The following is a 27,408-nucleotide window of genomic DNA, read 5'->3' as shown; positions in this document are numbered from 1 at the left end:
TTTGGGCTTCCCAGCAGTTTGTACAGCCTCTGAAGACAATAAAGACTATCAAACATCTTATTTTGAAAACCATTATTGTTTGCATGCACTATTGCAACAGACTTCACAATACACTGAATTCAAAGCTTAGAATCTCTCCTCTGCCACCTGCAGAACTTTCTATAGGCTAGGTTGAGAGACGAAGAACAGCTGTAGAGTCGGGGATTAAAAAGAGGGTTTAAAAAATTAAATACATCATCCAAACAACGAGAAAGCTCATTATTGCTCGAATAGCTATTTTTCTCTTGTCTGACTCCGCCTCCTAGACACAGATACAAGTCAGGGTTTTCGCTTGCATACTTGGAAGCTGTGCGCAACCACCAGTTTTCCAGTCTTTGGTCCGGGCCTTGACCTCTTATCTGAGCCTTTCAGGTTGGAGGCTGTCCGTCAGACACTTGAGTTGCTCCTCCCCCAGCTTGATCTTGTCCTCTAGCTCTCTCTGCTCAATGATAAGGGCTGACTTCATCTTTACAAAGTGCTCATAATCTGCTAGGCTCTCTTCGCTTAGATAGTTAGCCAAAATGTCAAAGACAATACGCTCCCGTCGGTCCAGGTTTTCCTTCAGTTCTTTCGCATCTTCATGCTGCTGAGTCAGCAGCTTCTGCTTCTCTACCAATGTCCGCTTAAGAGAAAGAGAAACATATTACAGATACCAGTTCAAGACAAACAGTCTTCTGGTCAACCTTGAAATCAGTTTTATCTGCAGGGACAAGGATGAAGAGGTGTGTGTATGACGGATTGGGACTAAGGACTTGTCTATGCAAACAATTAGTTCGTGGCAAGCTAGGGAGCGCATGTACACCGCACTAGCCTGCCATGGACTAACTGTCCATGTGGCTCCTGCTGACATGCACTAACAATTCGTTAATGTGCTTTGATCTAGTCCCATTTCAAAGATGACTAGATCAAAGTGCATTAACAAACTGGTATGATGAGTCAGCAGGGTCCACACAGACAGTTAGTCCATGGCAGAGGGACATTCACACCCAGATTTTCTGTGAACCCAATGTTCTTGTAGATAAGTTGTAAAACTGCTGCTTAAAGGTTAACTTGATCTCCCAACTGCCACTGATAAATATGATAAATATAAATCTGATAAAATGAATTAATAGAAGAGAATTAAACCTGCAGAGACAGTAAAGCACTTAGGAATACGTTTTATAAACACTGGTAAGTAAGGTCCTTTACTTAGTGCTTAATGGTTTACAGGAAGAATTATAACAAATACAGCTGCCTGTGGGAAGCACTAGCATGAAGTAACATGGATGCCATCCTGATTTCCAGAAATTATTTGCAAGATCTACTTGCATGTGTAACCAGCAATGAATTAAACCCAGATTAGGTCTCTCAAATGACTGCCAGAGCATCAAACTGTGAAAACACACTGCTTGGGGTTGAGAAGAGTTGACAGAGAGCTCTTCATTATGCTTAGGGCCCTACTAAATTTGCAGCCGTGAAAACACGTCACAGACCGTGAAATCTGATCTCCCCCATGAAATCTGGCTATTGTAGAGGAGATCAGATTTCAAGAGGTGGGTGGCTAGGGAGCGGCGGCTAATGGCTGGGAGCCCAGCTCTGAAGGCAGCAATACCACCAGCAGCACTGCAGAAGGGAGGTGGCATGGTATGGGGGGGGGGGTATCATCACCTTGGGGAAGGGAAAGGGTTGGCCTTCTGGGTGGGCAAGTGGGTGACCACTTGGGGCGCCATGGTCACCCCCTGCCCCCAACACACACAGAGCCAGCCCAAGGCCCCTTTCACTTCCAAGAGCTGAGCTCCAGCTGCTGGTCCTGGAGGGGCTAAGGAGGGCCAGGACTTCTTCCTCTGCATGGGCTGCTCCCGAGGCGGGGTTAGACCCATCTCCGGGAACCTCCCCTAGCTGCAGGAAGCTCCACGGCTGCAGGCTGGGAGTCCAGCTCTGAAGGCCTCGCAGCCTCCAGCAGCAGCACAGACGTGAGGGTGGCATAACGTGGGTATGCTGCTGCTACCCTTATTTTTGCGCTGCTGGTGGTAGTGGTGCTCCCTTCTGAGCTGGGGGCCCAGCCAGCATCTGCTCTCCGACTGCCCACCTCTGAAGGCAGCAGCACAGAAGTAAGGGTGGCCATACCGCAACCCCCTTTAACAGCCCCATCCCCATGCCCCTGTTTTGGGTTGGGACCCCCACACTTACAATACCCTGAAATTTCAGATTTAAATATCTGAAACTGTGAAATTTAGGATTTTTAAAACCCTATGACTGAAATTGACCAGAATGGACCATGAATTTGGTAGGGCCCTAACTATGCTGCATACTAACCCAATATGAACCTGATAGGGTTTTCTTCCTTATTGTAATGTGCACTTTTCTAATCAGAAGTAAAGGAATATGATCATGGGGAATGGGTGTGGATAAGAGTAGGGGCAGAGAAGCAAAAACAAAAGCACAGCCCGTTCAAAAGATCAGCCTCTTCTCACTAGTCCATGCGTCTGTCCTGCTGGTACCCTGATGCATCACTCAACCAGCTCTGTGGAAATCTCGCCTGACTTTCTATTCTGAGACACACTGAATCTAGACAGCATCCCTTGCATTGTCATGAACTGCTATGCCCAAGCAAAGCTGCTTCTCTGTGGTGACCTGGAGCATCAGCAGGAGGACAAAACAACAGGCAGAAGAGATCTATGCCCCCCCGGCCCCCGCTCTCCTGCTGGTAATAGCTCATCTTAAGTGATCACTCTCCTTACAGTGTGTATGATAACACCCATTTTTTCATGTTCTGTGTGTATATAAATCTCCTCACTGTATTTTCCACTGAATGCATCTGATGAAGTGAGCTGTAGCTCACGAAAGCTTGTGATCAAATAAATTGGTTAGTCTCTAAGATGCCACTAGTACTCCTTTTCTTTTTGTCTGTACTTAGTATTAGAAAATTATTTACATTACAATAAGGCTAAAAAAATACAACTACATGTTAATGTGCAGGGGTCCCAGTAACACTAAAGGAAATGATACCCATCAACATGAGAATTTGCATATAGAAAATAATCCATGAAGCTGGAATTAAAGTTCAGACTAATTTGATGCTGAGAGTAACTTGACAGTAAAAATTCTTATAAAATGTGCTAAGGATAGCATGCAACCAAAAGATATTTCAGAATTAAAGTTCAATTTCAAGAAACAAATGCTTGAAAATGCTGTTAAAATAGACATGAAATCCTAACTCTGCTCCTGTGACACCAGCCTCATACTGGCTCCTCTTCACCACTCTTGCACACCTAATTTCATAAGCCATTTTTGTAACACGGTATTTTTCACAAGGGCATGGAGGTGGGAGAAGATTATTTTCTTCTCCCACAAAGTACTCGTATGTGTGTGCACGTGGGGAAGATGCACTCAATTCCCAGATTCTTCCTAGAACTCAGAAATGCTGTTGGGAGCAGAATCAATGGCAAACCTCCCTAGAAACTGGTTTACAATTTGAAAACCCCCTGCAAGGCCAGTGACTTTTTTTTTTAAAATGAAAGCCTAAATATCTCCTAGCCATATCATGCCCTTTTAAAGTCCACCATTGCCCAATGGACCATTCATAAAGTCTTAAATTGTCAGTGAACACCTTTGCAAACATGCCTTTCCTGCGTCAAAAACTGGTCCTCAGGTCCAGATCTTTTCAGGAAAGATTTTTCACAACATGATTAAAAACCTTAGATCCAGGTCTTTATTAGATCCAGGTCTTTAAAAAGTGTGTCCAAGTTGGGCAAAAGATTGCACTGGGGCCACAGGCCAGCAATGCAAAATCTGACGCAGAGAGGTGCTTTTTTCAGCTTTTTTTAAAAAAATGTAACAAACAGGAATCTAAAGTCAGACATGCAAAGGAAGCAAGTCTCAGTTTTAACTATGGAAAGACTGTGGCTATGGAAAGACTGTGGCTTATTGCTATATAATACTATATAGCAATAAGTTTCCATTTCTCTGCTGTTATAGAAAGATTAGTAATGAATACCTGGTCCTTAAAATCCTTCCTACAAACCTACTTCTGCTGAGATTCCTATAAATCACTACCATCTGACACTGATCAGGTAAATAGGAAGCCATGACTTCCATTTTTCTGTCAAACTTTTTTTTTTTTTTTTTTTTTTTTTTTTTAAAAACGCTGTGTTCCCATCTAGCTCCACCCCATTTCTCTACTTTTTGTCCAGTACTGCATCCTGTCAGTTCTCTAAAGCAGGAACCATTGTCTTTGTTACATGTCTGTACAGTATCTAATGTAATGGGTCCCAATCACTGACTAGGGTCCTTGGTTCTGCCATAATACAAATTAATAATAGGTCTCAGAGTGGTAGCCATATTAGTCTGTATCAGCAAAAACAACAAGGAGTCCTTGTGGAACCTTAGAGACTAACAAATGTATTTGGGCATAAGCTTTCGTGGCCACAAAAGCTTATGCCCAAATAATTTTGTTAGTCTCTAAGGTGCCACAAGGACTCCTTGTTGTTTTTTTTAAATTAATAATAGTACACTGTCGACAGTGTGTATGGACTGGAACTCAAATACAATCTGTTCATTTTTAAGCATCCCAAATTGCTGAGTCAGACAATTACTTTTAGTTTGTTCTCCCCCACTTATTTTTTCTTTTCTTTGTTAAAGAAACAGGAGGCTCCTCTGCTCATCATCTTTCATCAAGGCACTTGTCTTTTAGTGTTTCAGAAAGAAAGGCATGTCAGTGCTTTTAAACAACCTGCTCTCCTAAACCTGGGCACAAAATGTCATGCATTCTTCAGGGCCAAGCCACTTGTAGTGGGTGTATTCTGAGTGAAAGCAAGGCAAGGTTAAGAGTATTAACGAGATCTAATGAAAGCATCCTGATGTGAATTATCAACACAGCAGTTTTCTCCCCTCCACTCTCTTGCCCACCTGGTGTTCAAATAAAAAAAGCCTACCATGCTGGTTCCTTAAATACCGAAATAATACTATTGCCCTTTAGCAACCTGCCTTACCCGTTCCTCAGGAGAGGCATTTTCATCCAAGTTATTCAGGGCATTTTCCACCCTGGCCAGTCGACCTGACAGTGACAGCAGCAGGTTGACCACTTTGTCCAGGTCCCCAATGAACATCCTGAACTTGTCAAACTCATTAGGTTTGCAGACCTCTTTCACAATAGCCTCCACCTCATCTCCGAGTGCATTGTTTGCTTGGATGTCTTCCAGGAGCGTCTCCCGAGCTTCGCGCAGCACCTGCAGCTTCCTACTGATGCTGTCAATGAGTTTTTGCTGTGGACAACAAAAGGGGAGCAAGAATTTATTAGATACACTTGACCCAGCAGAGATGGAAACAGAGACTTCCCTCCCTGCATTTTGTTCCAATAGCTCAGGCAAAAAAGTCACACATGGTTCTCTGCGGAAAAGTAGCAATGGTAAACTACCCCAAACTTCAGCATCAGACTACCCTCCCCTCCCCTCCTAGAATATATCAGTTTACAAAGCCCAAAACAAAACAGGACCCCTCTACTGTAGATTCTTAGGCCTCAATCTTCCTCTCACTGAGGTCATCAGCAACACTCTCACTGACTGAGAAGATGGATCATGTCCTTAATTTGCTTTGTTACATGGCAAACCCCCAAAGAAACACCAGCCATTGATTCTGATTAGCAGTGGTCTGTGTGTTTATGACTGCAAGGGAAACTGTGATTATGGCTGTGACTGTTGTCCAACTAGAGAATTCAAGTCTACAGATAAAGTTTTTTGCAAGCACATTATCTTACATTTCATTGCTAAAAAAGGCTTTCAAGCTCCAGGAGAATTACTTCACATGGCAAGAAATCAAAGTTACTCTATCTTGTTTTTTCTCCACCAGGGAAAGGGGGAGAAGAAATGAATTTGTTCTTTGTCACTCACTGGGCTCCCAGGATTCTCTCCATTTCCTCCCCAATCCTGTTATAGACATTCCTTTGTGATAGATTAAGGGCAAATCTGTGGATCTGAGAAGCCAATCAAATGTCAGTCCAAGGAGTAGAACACTTCACTTAAGACATATGGTCAGCTGGCCAGAGAGCAAGGAGGTACAGGTGTTCACAGCTGATTCCTGGCCCCAATTCTTTTGTCCTCGTCATCATGCTACGCTTTACAAGAATTCTTCATGTCTCACACGTTGAGGGTGTCACTCATTTAAGTCCCAAAGTTATCTGCATCCCACAGAAATCTAGTCTCCCCTCACTTTTATGTAGAAAGTTGTTTACACAAGAAACAATGAATCACAAAATTATTATTAAGGAATAAATATCAGCATCACTGCATGAATTTTTATGAGTCCCTGTCACACAATGCAACCCACATCTGGGGCATGGCAGGTTGAAAGGTATGCACATTACAGACATATGATGTTTATCTAGGCCTTGGTAGTGTTCTGGATTCAAAAAAAATCAGGACACAAACTTTTGATAGACCTAGGTCTACGTTATAAGAGCTCACCCTTTGGCAATTCACCACCATGGCAGAAGACAAGATGTCCTTTGGAGCTCACTACTGCTATTCCTTAGATCGGCTTCCAATTCCAAAAGCCGATTACTGAGTAACAAAAGTACTCTCTCCTCCTCAAAGACTATCCCCACAGCACTCTCAAGCATAACCGTTCTTGGGGTGGAGGCTAATGGTGCTAAGCAAAATATGGGCATAAAAAGCTAGGTCTTCCACATGGCAGGTTAATACTAACACATGGCCTACTACGCTGTTGGGATCTTTTACTTCCTGCCAGGCTGGGCCCAGCTCCCTGCGCCAAGAGTTGTGACCTAGCGCATAGAGTTGCAGCGCTACTCAAGTTTGGCCCAGCTGCAACTCCGTCATCATGTGGGGTGGTGCTGCAGTTCCATCTGCCAGGTAGCAATGCCCGGGGTGGGAAGCCGGGCACCAACCCTGCGGAACAACGGCTGCAGGAGCCACTGCTGTTGGGTGAGTTTTTCATTTTATGTTATTTTTTATATTTCCCCCCCTTTATTTCATGCTATTTTGTATTTGTGAAAAACACAGGGCTCAAATAATTAGGACTTCTACAGCACCTTCCATCAAAAGGTCTCAGAGTACCCCCAAAAACAAGGCCCCTAACATCCTGGTGAGGTAAGTATTATTTCCATTTGATAGAGAGGGAAACAGACTTGCCCCGGTCATGCAGTGAGTCACTGTCAGAGCAGAACCAGAGCCCCAGTCTCCCGACTGTGTTCTCTGCTGTTACCATGCTGCCTCCCTAAAAAAATTCATCCTTTGGGCTGGGGTCTTATATGCCTGTAAAGGACAACAGCTTGCCTCATCTTTCTGTAAATATTAATAATTTTTCACCTGTTAGTGTCGATTTCTAATGCAGGCTACATTGTCTGAGATGGTAATTATTTTGCAATACCACTTAACATGTTTTTCTTTTCTTTTAAGTTTCTTGATTTCGTGGCACACTCGTTGGGAACTCTGATTTCAACCAACCAATTGAATACGTACAATTAAACAGAAACCCATCCCTGTTTCCCAGGAATATGTTCCTGACCCTTACACTATACACAGGAAGGTATAGCCATCTGCAGAGTTACACAGAGTAAGCACTGACAGTTTGTTTTGGGAACCCCCAAAACTCAGCCACCCTAACAGAGGCCAACTGTAGCTTAAAACCTAACAAAGAGTACTTCTGAAATCAAACATATGGATTATCAGGGCAGGCTCTATCTTGTTTTGATTTAATATTCTCAGGCCAGGTTAATCTGTATCGGGGTTATCTGTTTGTCTGGGTGTCCAAAAGATTAAGGTAGCAAGCAGTTTTACAGATGCATGCTCTACTAACGGATTAATCGGAAGGATTTGATTTTTTGTTCCCTCCTAAATGCAAATGAAGTTTGATTTGGATTAACTGGGTCAGGCTGCTGTAGACCTATTTCCTAGGATGCCATGCAATTTAATAATCCTACTATTTTATTACAAGATGCATGATTAAATATAGTCATGCTCTGTGCTATACTGCCCTCCTAATATGCCTAAAACTAGCCATGGAAGGACCACCTTAAATGTGAGGAAGGTAGATCAGTATACATGCACATAACCTTTCTTCTAAGACTGTAAGTAGACACAGCAATTTTGATGTGGACACATATTCATTGGGAACTGAATTGAGATGATTAACTCTTTCCACACAAACCACCAGAGGAAGATGATTTTGAACTCACTACTGACCTTTGCTAAATATGAATATGGGACCTACAAAACAGATTAAAAACTACATATCCCATTAGTAATCCACTGAGCCATAATGTCTTCCTGACATCAATTACAGTTTTGAAATGGGATGGGGGTGAACTGTAGCTACCAAGTTTATTAGTGTAGACCAGACCACATGGACCTGATTTTCCGGAATCCTTGTTACTTTGAATAGTAGCAGAGAAACGGACTGCACCCTTGTTAATTTCACTCAGCAGCATCTTACCAAAGCAAAGCTATCAGCAGCAGCAGAGGAGATTGTACTCTCTCTCTGCAGGCTTGGGAAGACAGCACTGCACTGGTTTTACACTTGTGGGTTTACACTCAGTTCTCTGCCTCATTTCACACTAGATTCATGTCTGAAAAGACTATAAAACCTCCCACTCGCCGCAAGCAGATTTTTCAAACCCAATATAACTTCAGGGTCCCTTTTATTGCCTTCCTACATCAGTTCAAATCCATTTGTATTATATTTGTGCCAAGCATATTGTTCCTCAATAAACATATTGCTTTACGTGACCACAACATTTCACTTATTAGGGAGATTGTCTCTAATTATTTGTAATAGACATGCGCAATTTCTCTGCATAAAATCCCCACACCCATCCTGAGTGTTCATCAACATTTTATTATTTTAAAATAAATAAGAGAACAGCAAATATATGCAAAACAGAGAATGGCAGGTGTAAACTGGTCCTGGAAAACCCACTGTGAATTCCAGATTGAACTAAAACCACGATTTCTCGTAACAGAACTGGTGAGTTTCAATGAAGTAACAAACAGGTTCAAAGCATACAGTGTCTCTTTTAGTAGACTGACAAATAAATGACAATCAAGCTTTCAGGCCCCAAAGGCCCTTTTTTCAGCAGCTGGCAGTTATGTGAAATTGGACCATGTTATAGATCTTGGCAGTTTTATAAGGATGGCCTGACCCATTTACTGTGATTTGCATACACTGGCATGACGAGATCTAAGATGAAAGCCTGCTGGATTGAGAGCTCACATTCCACTGCATGCAAAGGAGCAGATGGGTGAGTAAACAGGAATGTGTATATCACAGACATGAGAGAGGGAGGGTGTCTAGTACCGCTATACATGGACATACTTCTCAGCTTGTATAATCTGTGTTTAGTGGTGTGGGGGAAGCGATGAAGAGAAATATGTTTTTCATGTAAACAGACACCACCACAAATAAAGAACATTTTGACTTAGACGCTTGTGAATTGTCATTCTCAATTTCTAACTTGTGCACTTTTTTTGTCAGTCAACATGACCTAACAATTTTTCTGTCTAAATCAATGAAAACAAAACAAACAATTATTGGCATTACAAGGACCACAAAAAACGAAGCAAGAATAATTAATACTCTTCTCTAGTCTAGTAAATTGCTTCAAACTGCAATGGAATCCTTAGCATATATGAACAGTTTTTAAAAACAATTTCCCTTTTATTCAATTGAAGGTCATTCCTACCGGTTTTGATTACTAAACGAACACTGGAGGTTGATAGTGACAGTTTACGTTCGCTAAAGAAGATATCCCGGAACTGAAGGCTGCTTCTTCCCTGGTATTGCTGTTTTAAGTAAATATAGTTAAAACTAGACCACTTAACACAGAAACAGATGGCTGAATAGCACAACAGATTATTTCCCCCAGTTTCTCATGACTGGGAAGCAAGGCTAAAATCTATTTGTGCCAAATCACAAATGAATAGAATCTGGTGCTTTCAATCTAACTAAGACGACACACACTGTACAACCATCACAAAATCACCACTTCACACAGATTCTCAGCACTGGAATACTATGCAGGTCAAGACTAAGGGTATGTCTACACTGGAAACTTCGAAGCGCTGCCATAGGAATGCTCCCACAGCAGCGCTTTGAAGTGCGAGTGTGGTCGCGCGTGAGCGAGCTCTCCCAGCGCTCCTGGTAATCCACCTCCATGAGGGGATAAGCTCCGAGAGCTGGGAGAGTGGCTCCCGGCGCTCGGAGCCTGTCTACACTAGCGCTTTAAAGCGCTCTGACTTGCCGTGCTCAGGGGGATGATTTTTCATACCTCTGAGCCAGCAAGTTAGAGCGCTGTCAAATGTAAGTGTAGACAAGCCCTAAGGTGCCACAGGGATGTGTGTGTGTGTACGTGTGTGTGTGTGTAGGGGATTGTGGTTAATGGTGTGAGCTGAGCACCCACCAAACTGCCTATCTAGCTCCAGTCAATGTTAGCAGGCTCTTGCTTTCATGAGCAATAACAAAAAATTGACAGAAGACAGATGGCCTAATTTTCAAAAGCCTAGAGAAATCCAAGGGCCCACTGAGTCCAGTGGGATTTGTGGGTGCTCAGCAACTCTTTCTCAAAGCACACTTCTCTTACACACAGATACTCTCAGGTGGAAAGGTTTACAGAAAAAGACAAAAACATACACACAAAGATTTTAAAAATATGCCCGTTTGTCTAAAGTTAGATTCCTCGGTCCAGAGCTAGACACAAAAATAAGTGACTTGATCTTTCAAAACTGCTGAGCACCCAGGAAATCCCACTGGCTTAAAACCAGGCCTCTTATTTAGATGCTTACCTGTGAATTTAGGAGCTTAATTTGAGGCATCCAGGTTTGAAAATCCTATTAAATATTTCAAAGGGCAAAACTGTGTTACCTTCTTTTCTGACAAGTCATGATCAAGCTCATCTTCGGAATCCTCTTCGCTCTGCTGCTGCTGTTGCTGCTGCTCCTGCATGTCCTTCATTTTAATCAGCAATTCTGCTTTTGGTGCAGATGTGCTGTAGTAAGTGGAATTGGTTGTCAAGGAGATGGCAGAAGGCATGCCCTGCTCCTCTTTCCTGGTAAAAAAAACAGTCATAACTTTAATTAACTGCCTGACATCCTGAGCACTGAAAAGAGAACAGTCTTTCAAACCCATCATTTTGCCAAGTAAATGGACTGTTTAATGGAAAGACGATAACTATGGCAACAATGCAGGGTCAAATGTCGGAGGAAAAATTGCCACACTGGAAGTCACAAAAGCTAGTTATCAACTTAGGCAATTAAAAGGAACTAGCAAAGCCTCCAGCTGGAAGCAATTATTCGCAGTCTGTCTTTTAATTGCACTTTGTAACAGTGATTAAATCATTATTTACTATTCTTGATTAAACAGGCATTGGTATGAAGGCAATGGTTTTGTCTACATCTGTGCTCTCACTGGTTAGTGATTCCATAATCCTCAAAACACATCTTCTGGTGAAAATGCAGCAGACCACATTTCATTTTTTCCATTATGAACCTTAAAGATCCTATTACTTTATGCAACACTCTCTTGATTAGTTGAAAAGTGGTCTTTATGGGGATTTTAAGAGACTCAGGAAGCAGAGTAATAAAACCAGAAATATTAGCAATGATCAACAATACCAAAAATACCACAGCGGATGAAGCAGTACTGAATTTTCAAAATGCATTTAGTAAACATTTTTAAAGTGAAAGAATTAGGACACTGTTAATGACATGATTAAAATTCATAACTGGTCAAGGCAGTGCTTTAAGAAACATAAATTTAAAATCCTTTTCTTCTGTATTTTCTGTCTGAACTCCCCCATCTCTTGACTGGCACACTGTTATGCAAGCATGACTATCTCCAGCTCCAAATTAATTCAATGGAATTAGCAGGATTCAAAAAAGAATCAGACATTTACATAAGTAAGAAGAATACCCAATATTATAATAGTAAAACAAAACCAAGACATTTAGAAGGGATATAAACCTTCATGCTTCTGGGCATAGAGTGGCCTCTAACTATTGGAGGTCAGGCAAAAACTTTCTCCGAGGGCAGATTATCCCACATTTATTTATTACAGGCTTTTTTGCATCTTCCTCTGTAGTGCTTGGTGCTGGTCACTGTTGGAGGTAGAATATTGGATTAGATCAGTGGTTCTCAACCTGCGGGCTGCTTGCGGCCTGATCAGGACACAGATTCGGCCCATGTGACATCCTCAAGGCCATACAGGTAGTATTGTGTGGATGTGGCACACAACCCAGAGAACTGCATATGTGGCCCACAATGGTAAAGAGGTTGAGAACCACTGCTTTGATCCAGTATGGCAATGCCTGTGTTCCTGTGTGTGCATGATTGTTAACAGTTCTAGAAAAAGACTGCTTCCCTAGATCCAGAGACCAGCTATAACAAGGACAGTGACAATGCAAGCTTCTCCATAACCCCATCCAGTATTGAGTCTTCAACCTGGAGGGCCCTGCCTTTGAGATTAGGAATATGTCTCTGCTGAGATTGCTCACAGGATTCCAGTAAATATCAACTGTGATGAAAAATTTTGCCATGTCAGCATCTGTCCACTAGCAAACAAAAAAAACCTTGGTATAGAGAAGCCTTCACCATTAATGTGAGAGAAACCTAAACCAAGTTTGTCTCACACAGGCAGAAATTTTGATGCAACAGCCTTCAAGTTCCACTTTAAAAAGCACTACGATAACCTCAGTGCCATTATCTGTGAGAACACCTAGAAACGGTTTTTAAAAGTTCCCATAGTGTATTGATTATAACCACGCTTCAGGCTACCAAATTCAGGGCATTACACAATATAAGGTTTCTCATCAAACTTCAGGACAAAATTGTATCTGAAATTGCACCAACACTCAGAGATCAAAGATCTGTATGATTCAACTGCTTTTTTGTTATATTTTACTGTTCTGTTCCCATTCTCTCAACTAGGTAATAACAGGTTACTTTGATCCAGGTTATATTATCTATGTTCATTTTAAGTTTTCTTTGTAAGTCGTCTTGATATTACAAATACTAAAACGTTGCTCCTTTCCCTGTCTGGACCTCATCACACTGGATGGTCTTAGTGAAATTTCTAAAGCCTTTGAGAATTGTCTCATGATAGAATTCTAATTGCTCCTTCCCAAACTCCCTTATGTGATTGTTTAGCTTTTCCCAGTTTGGTTGTGGTGTAATGTAATAAATATATTACACCATAACTAACTCGTACAGAGCTTAACATATATATGTTCTTTGCAATAGGACTCTAATTTTTGCTCCTGTGATTATTGATCTGGTCAATAAATAACACTGCCAAAAATGCCATTTTAATGGGAATACCTAAAAATGAACAATATGAAGAAGGATCCTTAAATGTTTAGGGAAAAATACAAAGTTGGACAGCAACAAGGGAAAGGTCACTGGATTGTGGAAACACTTTACTCACTTTTCCTCTGCAATTTTTGGAGAAGGAACTTTTGGTAGGAGCTTTCTGCGCTGTTGAGCTTCTTCTAAGAGGTGTTCGTCTTTAGGGAAGATTCCCACCATCAGATCCATCGTAGTTTTTATTTTCACATTAGGATCCAAAATATCTGCTAGAGATTTATCTTTTCCCACAATCTCTCTGGCTAGTTCCTCAGACTTCCAGTCTTCAAAGGTCTTCTCTTTGGCCTTCACGTAGCTGATTACAGGGATGGAGGCATCACTATCCTTCAAGTTGTTCCCAAGTGCTTCGGCTGATTGTGGGTCAGGGAGTCTGGTTTTGCTCTCAGGCTCTGGTTCTACACCCTGCCTTGTGTAAGCACAGAAACGTGAGTAGGATTGCTCAGAAGTACTGAGTGTTTTAATCTGGTCCTTCTCCAAACCACTAGGTAAGGCAGGAGGCTCCATGGTGCTCACGAGGTTCTGGCGACTTTCCTTCTCTGCATTGCTCTCAGAATGAACTATCTTGATGGGAACCATTTTTACTGTAGTGTTGTTATCTATCACTCTTTCAATTCTGGAAAAAAAGAAAGGGAAATTAACTGTTGTAAATTCAAGATCTTTTGATGCTGATTCTTATCCATAAAAAGGGAAAAGGTCTGTCTGTATGCTAACAAAGATCAATGTATTAATACAAGGAAACCTTTTCTCATATCACATCTCAAACCCTCAACTTAGGGATCTACCTTTTCTCAGACATTTTAAAAGTAAATTATTATTTCACTTACACAGATCTCCAGCATTAGCCTCACACTACATAAAACATGACTTCTCTATAGGCTACAGGACTGACAAAGTACAATACTTACACCTGTCTTGAAACAGTTCAAAACATGAGTTTATAAAAAAAATACATTTTTTAAAAAAACCCTGCACATAAAATATGAAAGTCTCATAATCAGAACCTAGTTTATCTTTGCATAACTAGAAAAAAAGGAAGAAAAAATGAGAGAGAAGGAAAGAAGAAGAAAAAACAGCTACTTAAAAAAGAATAATTATATTTAAGCCTAAGTTTTTGTCATGGGTATTTTTAATAAAGATCATGGACAGGTCATGGGCAATAATGAAAAATTCACGGAAGCCTGTGACCTGTCCTTGACTGTTACTGAGAATCTCCATGACAAAATGAGTAGCCTGGGCAACCGGGGGAGAGGAGGAAGAGGTTGGGAGCTCCGGGCTCCCCCTCTGCTGGCAGTTCCCCCCGCCTCCTGCAGCGGCTGGGGAGGTCTAGGGATCCCCCCTGCTGCCCACAGTGGCCGGGAGCAGCGGGGGTCCCTCTTGCTGGCGGGGGTCTCTCCTGCTGTCCGCAGTGGATGGGAGCAGCGGGGATCCCCCTTGCTGCCGGGTACCCCATGCTGCCTGCGGTGGCCGGGAGTGGTGGAGGTCCCTCTGCCGCCCTCAGCGGCCGGGAGCAGTGGGGATTCCCCCTGATGTCCGCGGGGAAGGTGGGGTATGGGGGAGCGGCAGGAGTCCCCCTTGCTGACCGTGGCGACCACGAGCTGCGGGGTACCTGCAGCTCCCAGCCAGCACTCGCTGAAATCATGGAGGTCTTTGGAAGTCATGGATTCCGTGACTTCCATGACTAAATCAGAGCCTTAATTATATTCAATTCTGCATTGTTTTGTCAGTGACAGCCTATTGCAGGGATCCTCTAATATATACTACTGAGCTATCTTGTGCTTAAGACAAGACATTCAATCAAGAACATATCTTTTTTAATGGTAATTTAGATTTTAAATTAGAAAATAACATGTTAGATAAACAGCAGCTCTGTTTACACTACTGGAGTATGTGTGCTGTATGTACAATATAAAACCAAAACACAGATGGGGTGGTTTCAAGTTTGAAGAAAGTTTAAAATTATTGCTTTAATGTTGTGGGTTTGGAAGGTTTAGCCCAAGTAAAGGAACACTGGTAAAATATCTGGTTTCTGCTAGCTGGCTTTCTTTTAGATTAGTGACTGAGAGACATACACATATAGCTGCTTGGCTATATGTGTGGGTGTGTCCCAGAAGTAAAAATAAAGCTATACTTTACTGTACTTTCATGGAGAACAGAAAATAAGTCAATACTGTACTCCTCTGCAGCAGTAATCTATATATTTATATTTGTGTCTGTATGAATATACAGACTATATTACACACATTCACTCACCCCTATATGAAATGACATATATAGGTGATATTTTGACTATACTGTATATGCAATATTCTGATAGATCTAAAAAAGAATTCTTCTTAAAATAAGGGGAAAAAACCACACCTCAAATCCTTCTACAGTAAGGATCTTTTCAGACTGTCAGTTGTTTTGGAAAGTTCACACTCAACTCTGTCTTTCACGCCAAGCTCTCTCAGCTCACGATTCAGCAAATCACTTAAGCATGTGTTTAAGAACCAGTGACTTCAATTGGACTTATGCACAAAGGACATGTTTAAGAGCTTTGCTGAAAAAGGACCTTATTTCTTTTTTCTTAAAAAAAAAATCATAAGGAAGAAAAAAACCCACCTTAAAAACGAAAGACAAGAATTCTACACTAAAATAGCAAGCATCAGTCGAGTGATAGTGTTATCACACTGCCCAGTATCAAATATATATGGTGAGATTTTCTAGAGTGCTAAGCATTACTATAACTCTGATCTACCCAAAGTCAGTGGTAAAATTCCTTTTGACTTCAGCGGGAACAGAGAGAGACGCTGGGTGCTTTTGAAAATCTCCTCTGAAGCACATTCAAACTGATGCATGCACATACAGAGCCATGAAACCCATTACATATTTCCTAATCTAGTGTATGAAATTCCAGATCCTCATATAAACGACACTTATGGCTATCACTAAGCTGAACCCACAAAATGGCATAATTGTTTCCATAGCATAAATTATTGAAGAGTGGCTGCTGCTGCTCTGTGGTAAATGTTGAAGCCAGCATCCCATCATAATCCCAGTTTTTATTATCTCCTAATGACCCCAAAAAAGAAAGTGATCCCACGAAATCTGGCATCCAGCCTCTTGAACTTGAGTATAGAGATTTTCACAGAAATTTAGTAAAATTCAGAAAAGGAATTTGGAAAATAAAGGTGTATTAAAATGTTTTGCCCAACTATGAGTGGTTTCTAAGCCACTACATACAGGGAGCTAAAACAATTATTGTGCAAGAAAATTGAATTCATTTTGGTGGCACCTATTCCAGAAGCTTACATGTGAGATACAATTATCATTATCTGCAAATTATGAATTTTGAGGGTTTTTTGGTTTTTTTTTCCAAATAAAAGTTTTGAAAGCAGCTTGGCTATGGAAACTTCCCCACAGTTCACTTAGTCAGAAGTTCCCTAAATTAATGTGTGAGTGTGGGGGAAAAGGGAATATGTGGGGGATAAGGGACTGGGGAGAAATGCGGAGGAGAAAGAATCAGATATAGAGCCGGGGCAAAGGACCAGAAGAGACATGGATTGGGTGGGGATCACACAGTAGGATTGCAGGTAGGTATCTTCTCTGCTTTTTGAATGACCATGTACTAGGCAGGAGGGGGGCAAAAAGTTGTACTCCTGTGGGAATTCTGTGCCATTGCACAATGCAGAACTTTGCAGAAAATGGTGTACGTGCAAAATTTCCTCTCCCCCCCCCCCCCCCAATGAGCTGCAGAGATGTTGGCCATCACTAGGGGCCGCTGGACCCGGCAGAGTGCAGCTTGCAAATAGAAGACAAGGCTAGGGGGAAGTGGGAGGGAACTGGAGGGTTCCTAGCAGCTGCAGTTCCCAGCACGTCCTGAAGAAAGGACTTGGCACGCAGGAAACTCCGTGCAAGCCTGGGACCCAACATCAGGCTGTTTCTCCCTCTGGATACTTGGGCTCTGGGGGGTAGAGGGTGTGAGTGTCTGGGCTGGGGGGGAGCGTTGGACTCTGGGGGTACAGGATGAGAGTGTCTGGGCCGGGGGGGAGGGGCGGGCACGCAGCTAGGCTCTGGCGAGGAATGAGGTGAGAATGTCTTTGCTGAGGGGGCAGGGGTGGGCACGCAGCTAGGCTCTGACGAGGAAGGAGGTGAGAATGTCTTTGCTGAGGGGGCAGGGCTGGGCTCTGGGGGGAATGAGGTGTGAGTGTCTGGCCCCCCGGCTGGGCCCTGGAGGGGGAGGGGGCAGAGAAACAGGAACTGGGTTTTCATAGGGTTTTCTTTAACTCTCTACTCCTGGGGAATTATTGTGTGTGTGTCTGTATTGTTACAGATATACTTGCTGACAGGTATTTTGAAATAAATTACCAAAATAATTGAGACTGGCGTGATTATGTAGTGTTATTTTGACAAATACAATTTGCAGAATTTTCAAATATTGTGTGCAGAATTTAATTAATTTTTTGGTGCAGAATTTTTAATTTTGGAGCACTGAATTCCCTCAGGAGTAAAAGTAGGGGGAAACGGATTGGCAGAATATGGAGGAGATGACTGAAGGAGAGTAGGGCAGGGGAAAAAGGCATGGAATGAGGTTGGACGTGACGGGGGATGCACAAAGAATGTGTGCGCAAGGGAAGGCACCAATACAGGTGCAGAGACCTTGAGGAGGTATCGATCGGAGTGCAAAGAACCTGGGGAGGAGCACGGGGAGTGGAAGGGCGATACTACGGCACTCTAAGAGGCAGAGGATATAGAGGTGGGGGCAGAGGATAGCAGACTTTGGAGAGGTGGAGTTACGGAAGGTGGGTGCAGGGGATTGGGGAAGGCATGCATCCATGGATGGATGGAAAAGTGGAGTCTTAAACAGGTTAAATATCTAAAATAAGTTAAATGCCTAGAGCTGCTCATATGATGAAAGCTTCCCCCTCTTCTCCACACCCCTTCATACCCTGCCCTGATATCACTCCCCTCTGCACACACACCTTCCATGGACTTGCTGAAATCTGCAGAAGAGGAGCCGGGTTTGAGTGAGATCTCTTAAGAGACCCTGTCTGTTGGAGCATGGCTTTTCTCACCTCCCCTATGTCCTAATCCAATTAACATTTTTGGTGCCCATTAAGAAAACAGGGAAAATCACGAACAAACAACAAAAATATAGTTGAAGAGTTCAGGTTGAAAGACTGCTTGAATGGAGTCCAGCCAAGGCTCCCTCCTACCCCAAACTGCGCTCTCCTGACAAAAATTCTATACTTGTTAAAAGACCTGCAAGATGTACAGGTAAGGGAACCAGCCTGCTCCTTACTGCCCCATGCAAACTGAACCCATTCAAACTTAACTTTGCCCCCTGGTTTTGTCCTGCAACAAAATATGCTGTTGAGAACACACTGCTGATTTTACATATTAAAACAGATTGTCCACACTCCCTAAGGGATATGGACAGCCAAATCTCATTAAGATGAGTGGAAATTGGGCATCCAAATCCTGATGACATTTTGTGAGCAGTCAGTCTAAATATGTAGTCAAGATTTCCAAAGAGGCATAATCCCAGGGCATACAAGTTATTGGATTCAATGCTGGGGTAGGTAACTGGGTGAAATTCTATGGCCTGTGATATACAAGGGGTCAGACTAGTTTGTCCCTTCTGCCTTAAAAATCCATGAAGCCACATGAACACTGAAGAAGGTTTTCTCACAGTATGATGTGTTGGTCGACTAGAAGAATGTCCATAGGAATAAAAAGAGTGGAATGACTGACAAGGTGTTTTGTGTGTGATAAGCTGGTTTTGGATCTTGTATGGTTATATGTGGAAAGGGTAGAGAGTTTTGAGACGGAGGTAAAGGGGCCTGCAAAGGTATGGAGAGGTATGCAGAACAGGATTGCTTACAGGTTTGGATATTTAATCATATTAACTATATTGTTTAGAAATTAATACACACAAGATTCTTTTTGGCAGCAAGCTATTCAATAGCTTACTGGAAATGTATCTCTTAAATATAAATGGGACTATGTAATATTCCTGCCCTTTATTTTGTAATTGGCATTTTTGTGTGTGCAAATTTAAGGATTCAAAGTTAAAGTTGGATGGGCAGCATAAGTCAGGTGGGGCAATGGTAAATTAAGGAGAATTATATGGAAGTGGAGAACTATTAAATTCCAAATTTACTAATTATTGTGGCATTTTTGAAGAGTATTTGGTTAAAAAAGTATAATTTTACTGGAAATACTTTGAAATGCACTCTCAACCTTTACTCTTTTAAGAAAGTTTTCAATTATAATATATTGTACACACCATAGGTACAGTGTATTTCTCCATGCAATAAAATAATTCTAGCTACTTTGTTGCAGAAATTGCCATGCCTATCCAATTTACGTTATCAGCAAGACATCTTCCCTACAGAAAGGCAGATATGTATTAACAGTACCAGACACTAGAAGCCTACATTACACACACTAACATTCCTGAAAACTGGCATGCAGGGAATCAGAACGTGTTAAGCATCATTGTTAAATTGTATATTTATGCTAAACTACTCAATGTATTCCACTTATGAAATAAATATAGTAAAGAACAGAGATATGACACACATTTTCCCACTTGTTACAGTAACTGTTTCATTAGATGAGTAATTTGAGGACAATAAATTGTATACATACTCAAGGACAGTGGTGGAGATTTTTGAAGTGTTAATGGAAGATGTATGGCTAAATCCCCATACACGGCTTTCAAAATGTCAACCAATATATGTGCATATAATCAGGCACATTGACATCAAAGTTGTGTAAAAAGGCAATGCCAAATAAACTTAATTTACCATGTATTCTTCAATATCCATTCACAATGCAGTACGGTAAGGAACTCATTACTGTAATTCACCACTGTACCTAGGGATTGGAGATTATGTGATATATTTCACATATTGTAATAAGAATAGTCACGCTGGGTCAGACCAATGGTCCATCATGTCTTTTGACAGTATTCTGTCTTTTGACAGTGGCTAGTGTCCAATGCTTCAGAGAGAATGAACAGAACAGTCTATTATTATCAAATAATCCATCCCCTGTTGTTCAGTCCCGGTAGGGTTGCCAGCCCTCCAGGATAGTCCTGGAGGCTCCAGGAATGAAAGTTTAATCTTTAATAAAAGATTATGTAATTTGATGAAACCTCCAGGAATATGAAAAGGAGTACTAGTGGCACCTTAGAGACTAACCAATTTATTTGAGCATAAGCTTTCGTGAGCTACAGCTCACTTCATCGGATGCATTCAGTGGAAAATACAGTGAGGAGATTTATATACACACAGAACATGAAAAAATGAGTGGTATCATACACATTGTAAGGAGAGTGATCACTTAAGATGAGCTATTACCAGCAGGAGAGCGGGGGGAGGAGGAGGAGAAAACCTTTTGTAGTGATAATCAAGGTGGGCTATTGTCAGCAGTTAACAGAAACGTCTGAGGAGCAGTGGGGGGTGGGGAAAATAAACATGGGGAAATACTTTTACTTTGTGTAATGACACCTCCACTCCCAGTCTCTATTCAAGCCTAAGTTAAATTGTATCCAGTTTGCAAATTAATTCCAATTCAGCAGTCTCTGGTTGGAGTCTGTTTCTGAAGTCTTTTTGTTCTAATATTGCGACCTTTAGGTCTGAAATCGAGTGACCAGAGAGATTGAAGTGTTCTCCGACTGGTTTTTGAATGTTATAATTCTTGACATCTGATTTGTGTCCATTTATTCTTTTATGTAGAGACTGTCCAGTTTGACCAATGAACATGGCAGAGGGGCATTGCTTGCACATGATGGCATATATCACATATGGTAGATGTGCAGGTGAATGAGCCTCTGATAGTGTGGCTGATGTGATTAGGTCCTATGATGGTGTCCCCTGAATAGATATGTGGACACAGTTGGCAACGGGCTTTGTTGCAAAGATAGGTTCCTGGGTTAGTGGTTCTGTTGTGTGGTTGCTGGTGAGTATTTGCTTCAGGTTGGGGGGCTGTCTGTAAGCAAGGACTGGCCTGTCTCCCAAGATTTGTGAGAGTGATGGGTCGTCCTTCAGGATCGGTTGTAGATCCTTCACGATGCGTTGGAGAGGTTTTAGTTGGGGGCTGAAGGTGATGGCTAGTGGCGTTCTGTTATTTTCTTTGTTGGGCCTGTCCTGTAGTAGGTGACTTCTGGGTACTCTTCTGGCTCTGTCAATTTGTTTCTTCACTTCAGCAGGTGGGTATTGTAGTTGTAAGAATGCTTGATAGAGATCTTGTAGGTGTTTGTCTCTGTCTGAGGGGTTGGAGCAAATGCGGTTGTATCGTAGAGCTTGGTTGTAGATGATGGATCATGTGGTGTGGTCTGGGTGAAAGCTGGAGGCATGTAGGTAGGAATAGTGGTCAGTAGGTTTCCAGTATAGGGTGGTGTTTATGTGACCATCACTTATTGGCACCGTAGTGTCCAGGAAGTGGATCTCTTGTGTGGAGTGGTCCAGGCTGAGGTTGATGGTGGGATGGAAATTTGTTGAAATCATGGTGGAATTCCTCAAGGGCTTCTTTTCCATGGGTCCAGATGATGAAGATGTCATCAACATAGTACAAGTAGAGTAAGGGCATTAGGGGACGAGAAGCGTTGTTCTAAGTCAGCCATAAAAATGTTGGCATACTGTGGGGCCATGCAGGTACCCATAGCAGTGCCGCTGATTTGAAGGTATACATTGTCCCCAAATGTGAAATAGTTATGGGTGAGGACAAAGTCACAAAGTTCAGCCACCAGGTTTGCCGTGACATTATCGGGGATACTGTTCCTGACGGCTTGTAGTCCATCTTTGTGTGGAATGTTGTTGTAGAGGGCTTCTACATCCATAGTGGCCAGGATGGTGTTTTCAGGAAGATTACCGATGGATTATAGTTTCCTCAGGAAGTCAGTGGTGTCTCGAAGATAGCTGGGAGTGCTGGTAGCGTAGGGCCTGAGGAGGGAGTCTACATAGCCAGACAATCCTGCTGTCAGGGTGCCAATGCCTGAGATGATGGGGCGTATAGAATGCCCCAGGTCATCCAACCAAAACTGGCAACCCTAGCTTCTGTCAGTCAGAGGTTTAGGGACACCCAGAGCATGGGGTTGCATCCCTGACCATCTTGGTTAATAACCATGGATGGACCTATCCTCCATGAAGTTATCTAATTCTTTTTTTAACCCAGTTATACTTTTTTGCCTTCACAACATCTCCTGGCAATGAGTTCCACAGGTTGACTGTGCATTGTGTGAAGACGTTCTTCCTTATGTTTGTTTTAAATGTGCTGTCTATTAATTTCACTGGATGACCCGTGGTCCTTATATTATGTGAAGGGGTAAATAACACTTCCTTATTCACTTTCTCTACATCATTCATGATTTTATAGACCTCTATCATCTCCTCCCTTAGTCATCTCGTCTCTAAACTGAATAGTCCCAGTCTTTTTAATCTCTCCGCACATGGAAGCTGTTCCATGCTCCTAATAATTTTTGTAGTCCTTCCCTGTACGTTTTCCAATGCCAATATAATCTTTTTTGAGATGGGGCAACCAGAACTGCATGCTATATTCAAGGAGTGGGTGTACATTGATTTATAAGGGCATTATGGTATTTTCCCTCTTATCATCTATCCCTTCCCTAATGGCTTGTATCATTGTTCGCTTTTTTCATTGCCACTGCACATTGAATAGATGTGTAAGCAGTGTCAGGATGAGCTCCACCCTGACATCTGGTGGTGAGGTGTGGCAAGTTGTGGAAAAGTACTTCAGGGGCTGATCTCATTTGCATAGGCACACCCACTCCGCCTAGAATGAGGCCATAGCTGCCCAAATGGTCACTTTATTGGGGCAGGAAGAATAAATTGTTATTACCCTGACTATAGGAACTGTGCTTGGAACTGTACTTGGCCTTTTGTTATGATGGAGGGACTCACCCTCAACTAAGTAGCACTCGCTAGGCAAAGGTCATGGGTTCCAAAACTCTGTGAATTGAGAGAGGCTGGGGACAAGTATTAATATTGGGTGGCATGGGCCCCTTGGTGAGGGCCTTACATGCTAATTGCATTTCCTCCTCTCTCCACTGTGGAATATCAGAGTTAATTTTGATTCTATTAGGAGTCTAGTTACAGGCTGCTGAGCTCACTTTGGGCTAATGGTGTACCAGCATTGAGGCTCCCCTAGTACAAGCTGAATTCACCAAAGAGCTGAACTGACTAAGAGCTGAAATCACTGAGTGTTGTGTTAAGTAGGGGGGGGAGCCTGAAGATATATTGTGGAGCAGTTTGCGGGACAGCTGGAGTGCCTTGTGGACAGGCTGGCAGAGCAGTTCGTGGGACGGCGGGAGCTGCTTGTGGGACGTGGAACGGAGCAGTTTGTGGACCGGCTGGTGGAGCAGTTTGTGGGACGGCGGGAGCTGCTTGTGGGCCGCAGAGCGGAGCCGAGCAAAGCAGTTCGTGGGGCGGTTGGTGGAGTGGAGTGGAGCGGAGCAGAGCGAAGGCCTATGGAGCTATGGGACGGTCAGCTTCAGATCATGTAAGGTGCCCCTCTCTCTCTCCCCCTCTCGCCCCAATCTCCACCCAGGTTGGGAGGTAAAGCTCTGCAGATAAACTTTCGAACTCTGGGGCTGCCCTGACCAGGGACAGAGACTTTTGGGTCATTGGACTTTTGGGACTCTGGGTGATTTCGGGTTGCTGGACTCAAGAACCAAAGGGAAAGGGCATGCCCCAAATTTGCTTGGGGCGGGTTTTTGCTCATGGGTTGTGAATCCTGTTGGTGGTGTTTCCCCAACATAATGCCACACTGTTTCTCTCTGTTATTAAAAGGCTTTTTGCTACACTCAGACTATGTGCTTGCGAGAGGGGAAGTATTGCCTCTTGGAGGCGCCCAGCGGGGGTGGTATATATTTGTCCCCGGTCACTGGGTGTGGGCTCGAGTCGGTTTGCATTGTGTTATTGGAATAGACCCCCTAGATATTGAACCCGGCCCTTGTTGCTGCCAACTCTGACGGGCAGAAGGGTTACAGATGTTATTAGAGAACTATCCATGATGACTCCTAGATTTCTTTCTTGAGTGGTTACAACTAATTTAGACCCGATCATTTTTTATGTATACTTGGGATTATGTTTTCCAATGTGGATTAGTTGGCATTTATCAGTATTCAATTTCATCTGCCATTTTGTTGCCCAGTCAACCAGTTTAGTGAGATCTCTTTGCAGTCAGCTTTGGCCTTAACTATCTTGAATAATTTTGTATCATCTGCAAATGTTGCCTTGGGTTCACCTGCTTTTCCAGATCATTTATAAATACATTGAATGTGTTTCCTTATTTTGCTTTCTGATGTAACCATCACAGAATTGAGCTGTAGTTTTCAGTACCAGAATTTCCTTGTACTGAACAAAGAAAATACTAGGTCTTTAAAGAAACAAATTATATCAATTTATAATGGATGGATTACAAGGCAAGTATTTCAGAAAATTCATGAGCTTAAAAAACAGTCCCGTCCCCCCCCAAAAAAAACCCCAAAAACAAAACACCCCACACCACACACACATACAAAACTTTAACCTCTGGATTCCTCAAGTTCTTTACTAGGGTAAAACAAATGATTACTGAAGGATACTGTCTTCTAGAGAGGCTTCATTAAAAACAACAGATTTCTGCCACAAAAAGGTGCTTGGAAAAGGTAATTTTATGAAAATCATGAGGTGCAAAAAATCTAGAAAACATGCAACAGCAACATCAATCTGTCAAAAATTCTTTCATTTTACAAATGCCATTTTTGATCCTGAAAAACTGAAAATAGCCCGGATAAATCTATATCACTACTGTGGAAAATAACCAGACATTCACACAGAGAACACACCGGGAACATATCAAAAGAAAATATATAATTGCTGACCTTTTAAAAAAAATATGCCTCTTTCACTCAGCATAGCAACTCAATACTCATTTAGTGAATATCGTTTGTCTGCACTTTTCAACCATGAATTATAATGTCATATTAAGTGTTTAATGAACGCTTATATTCCTGAGCCTCCTGGAAGGGTTTATTATATAGCAGGAAAATGACTGTTTATGACATTATTGTATGCAATGTTGTTGCAGGGCCCATGTCGGTCCCAGGATATTACAGAGACATGGTGGGTGAGGACTGGACCAACTTCTGTTGGTGAGAGAGATAAGCTTACACAGAGCTTTTTTTCAGCTCTGGGAAATGTACTCAGAATGTCACAGGTAAATACAAGGTTGTGTTTACTTTGTATTTAACTATGACACACTGAGTACATTTCCCAGATCTGAAGAGCAGCTCTGTGCAAGCTTGAAACAGAAGTTGGTCCAATAAGATATTACCTCACCCATTTTGCCTCTGTTTATGACATTGGCAGCATGGGATGCCGTACAGCAGATTATGAACCAGCTTATATTTGCTTCAACATCAGACACAAAGTGTATTAAAATGGGGGAGGGAGAAGACTGGTTTACATTCTCTGACATTGGCTTCCAAGTCAGGTGATATAAAAAGTGATGCCACTTGTTAGCAACCATCAGCAGGCTGCTCAGGAATGCCAAGCTGCATTAAAACCTTTTATTTGGAAAAAAAAAACGAACAAAAAAATCCCTCAAAATTCATAATTTGCAGATAATGATAAGTGTACCTCACATGTAAGCTTCTGGAATAGGTGCCACCAAAATGGATGCAATTTTCTTGCACAATAATTGTTTTAGCTCCCTGTATGTAGTGGCTTAAAAACCACGCATAGTTGGGCAAAACATTTCATCCCATTTAGATAGTTTCTGTAATGGAAATTCCAGTTAAAATTTTAGAACAGAGAAGCATTTCTATTGATCTACTGTCCTTCAGCAGAAATCAAGACAGACCAGTTGAATGATTCCAATGGAATTAACTGGAATTTCAAATATGGTTTAGATATTTGTTGCAGCAATTGCTATTGCCCTACAGAAGTGTGTCACTTGCAAGACATGCTGGAAAGGTTAATACTGAATAGACCCAAAGGAGGTTTCTTCAAACTTCTTCACAAAAAGTAACAGCCAATTATTAACAAAACCTAACATGGGGGAGGGGCTTCTAAAAGGCACATAATTGTAAAGGCACAATACCTTGCTGGGTTCTCATCCTGGACAGATACAGGAGGCTTGTCAGTCAGCTTCTGTGGAGCAAACTGAGGTGAAGGGGACCTTGATGTCTCCATTCCAGGTTTCTGAAGGTAGCGATACTTTGAAGACAATACAGGTTCAGATTTTAGATGTGCTTTCTCTTCTAAGTGCTGACACACATTCTCTGTGGATGCTGTTTGCCGGAGCCCCTGAGGATGAGCGCTCTTTAGTTTTCCATTGAACGCTGAAGGACTCTGAGTGTAACCCGTAATTACCTCACCGGAGCTGGGGGAAATGGACTGAATGGGCTTGCTGGGTACTGCCAGGAGTGATTCTGAAGAGGTGCTGAGTGAGGTGGAATTGTCCTGACCCCTGTATTTATTATCTCGTTTGGGTGGGGGAGGCCTCTGAGGGGCAGGTCCACGTCTCTTGTTCAGCAACGTCAGCTCTGTCCACTGACTTTCCTCTCCTCTGCCTTGTGGCGGACAGGAGTGGCTCTCCTGCAATGTCTGCGGCTCAGAATAAGTGAGAAGGGGCAAGCTGCAATCCTTGCTTTTCTCATTCACGTTTTCCTGGGAGTATCTGTAATCACTGGGCAATGTCCCGGACCTTCCCCTGCTCTCCTGAGACAAGACAATAGGTTCTCTTGTGTGAAATGGTCTAACAGATGCCTTCCATTTGTGTCCTAAATTTTGGTCCAGCTGAGCCCTTTGTTCTCCTAGGTTATCTTCTGGGAATCCTGTATCAGCTTGCCTAGAAACAGAAGAAAAATCATTAGTCAGTTACTGTGCTATTATTTCCTCCTGTGTATTGCTACAGAAGTACTGGGAAGCTTGGAGACAGATGATGTCTGCCATATAATATTAACTAACAGCTACAACCTACTTTAAAATATATATAATATTGTATTTCTAATGTAAAGTGAAGAGTCAA

At 42.3% G+C, this 27,408-nt stretch overlaps 1 protein-coding gene across 1 annotated transcript in view; it reads right to left on the bottom strand.

Moving 5' to 3' along the window:
- Positions 1-394: 394 nt before the first annotated feature.
- SHROOM2 (shroom family member 2) overlaps positions 395-27,408 on the bottom strand; it is a 184,564-nt gene continuing 157,550 nt past the window's right edge. Inside the window, exons 8-12 of the mRNA XM_077807159.1 lie at positions 26,479-27,228; positions 13,448-13,999; positions 10,891-11,074; positions 5,010-5,282; positions 395-661 (exon numbers count right to left, since the gene is read on the bottom strand). Of these exons, the coding sequence (XP_077663285.1) occupies positions 395-661; positions 5,010-5,282; positions 10,891-11,074; positions 13,448-13,999; positions 26,479-27,228 (2,026 nt within the window). The remainder of the gene's footprint in view (positions 662-5,009; positions 5,283-10,890; positions 11,075-13,447; positions 14,000-26,478; positions 27,229-27,408) is intronic.

The sequence above is a fragment of the Eretmochelys imbricata genome, chromosome 1, assembly GCF_965152235.1.
Source record: "Eretmochelys imbricata isolate rEreImb1 chromosome 1, rEreImb1.hap1, whole genome shotgun sequence".
NCBI classification, from domain to species: domain Eukaryota; kingdom Metazoa; phylum Chordata; order Testudines; family Cheloniidae; genus Eretmochelys; species Eretmochelys imbricata.
This window is presented reverse-complemented; position numbering and strand designations above follow the sequence as displayed.